We start from the raw sequence: 1,629 nt of genomic DNA, 5'->3' as shown, positions 1-1,629 counted from the left end.
TACAAGGAAACTATTTCTGTCAGCTGATAAAGGAGAACTTCTAGAAAACATTTCAACAAGATCTGAGTGAGTTTACTCTCAATAGGGAAAGTTTAGGCTGATCTTATAATCTATTCAGTCAATAGCAGCTTTAGACTTCACATTATTTTCACGTTTTCTAGCAGGAAAACCATGGCAGTGGGGATAGTGGTGGGGGTGGGGGTGTAGCACCTGCTAGCCATAAAACGCCGCTCATACCTTTAATTTGTTTTTGGCTTTAATGGCTTGTTGAGTGATTCTTACATTGAGCTGCCATCAGACACATTGTTCATTCCAGATTTATTTACATAAAACAATTTTCAAGGTTCTGATGAACTTGTACTGGTTGAGATATCAGCCAAGATGTCAAAACATGTTTGAAAACAGTCGAAGTCAAACTTCTTTGTTTCTCCGTTCAAACACCAACGTTACTGACCTTTCAGGAGTTTGGGTTTCTCTAACACCATCTTTTCTTCTCTTTCATTATTCCAGACCTGAACTACTGCACCAACCACAAGCCGTGCAAGAATGGCGCCTCATGCACCAACACAGGAAAGGGCAGCTACACCTGCGCCTGCCGACCGGGATACCTGGGCAAAGACTGCGAGACCGAGACCAACGAGTGTGACAGCAACCCCTGCAAGAACGGCGGCAGCTGCAAAGTACTTCCCCCATGATTGAGTCTGTTTGTACTTCTGAGATCATTCTGTGGAATGAGCCTCTGAATGTTTCAGCTTGTTGATGTTTGTCAAACCACTGATCAGCCAGAGCATTGCAATTGCCTGCCTGACACAGAAGGTGATCAGACTACATCGCAGGACCTCATAGGGTCACCTGCTGGATCCCGGTTGTGGATCTGGCTCCTCTTCTTAATTGAAGTCCGTTGGCCCCTCTGTTGTTCCTAGAGGTTTTGGATCCATGACCAACGCCTTTCCCCTTCTCTTCTCTGTAGTTTATTTCTGGCCAATGGATGTAACTCACAAGCACTGGGGAGGTCCTCCCGGTGTCCTTGTGAAGAACATCCCTGCTCTTCATCTTCTCTCTCCTGTCTCCTCTCCAGGATCTGGAGAACGGTTATTCGTGTGCGTGCCCTCAGGGCTTCTACGGAACGAACTGTGAGGTCAGTGCCATGACATGTGCAGACGGGCCGTGTTTTAACGGAGGAACCTGCATGGAGGAGGCCACAGGTGGCTACAGCTGCCGCTGCCCTGCTGGCTACACAGGCTCCAACTGCGAGAAGAGACCTGGCAGATGCAGCAGCAACCCCTGCGCTAACGGTACAAACCCACCGAACCCGGCCGGAGAAACAAGCTGATCTCCATCACTCAGATGCTCACAGCCAGAGATTTTGGTTTGAATTCCTGCAGATGAGCCTCTAAAGGCTAATGGGGAGGCGGAATAGGTTTCATAATCTTTCATTGTGGTGCAGAATTTACCAAATACTTTGATCCTGCGTAACAGATTAACAAAGTGATGTTAGGCGTCTAAGGACTCACCAACTGTTTATACTGGGAATTAAACCCAAGACCAGGTGGATGAAAAAAGATTTTCTGCATGTTCTTATTGGCTGGACACACCTGAACCAGATACTCAGTCATGAGTAGGGACTCA

The 1,629-nt window shown here is 47.1% G+C and overlaps 1 protein-coding gene across 1 annotated transcript in view; it reads left to right on the top strand.

Annotated features, from left to right (window-relative positions):
- Positions 1 to 1,295, top strand: part of dlc (deltaC) — a gene marked incomplete at its 3' end in the record, with an annotated part of 48,729 nt that extends 47,434 nt beyond the window's left edge. The window contains 2 exon segments of the mRNA XM_024277532.2: positions 511 to 680; positions 1,079 to 1,295. Of these exon segments, the coding sequence (XP_024133300.1) occupies positions 511 to 680; positions 1,079 to 1,295 (387 nt within the window).
- Positions 1,296 to 1,629: the final 334 nt, after the last annotated feature.

This window comes from Oryzias melastigma, linkage group LG13, assembly GCF_002922805.2.
Source record: "Oryzias melastigma strain HK-1 linkage group LG13, ASM292280v2, whole genome shotgun sequence".
Classification (NCBI taxonomy): Eukaryota; Metazoa; Chordata; class Actinopteri; order Beloniformes; family Adrianichthyidae; genus Oryzias; species Oryzias melastigma.
The sequence above is the reverse complement of the archived record's forward strand: the minus strand, read 5'-3'. Positions and strand labels throughout refer to the sequence as shown.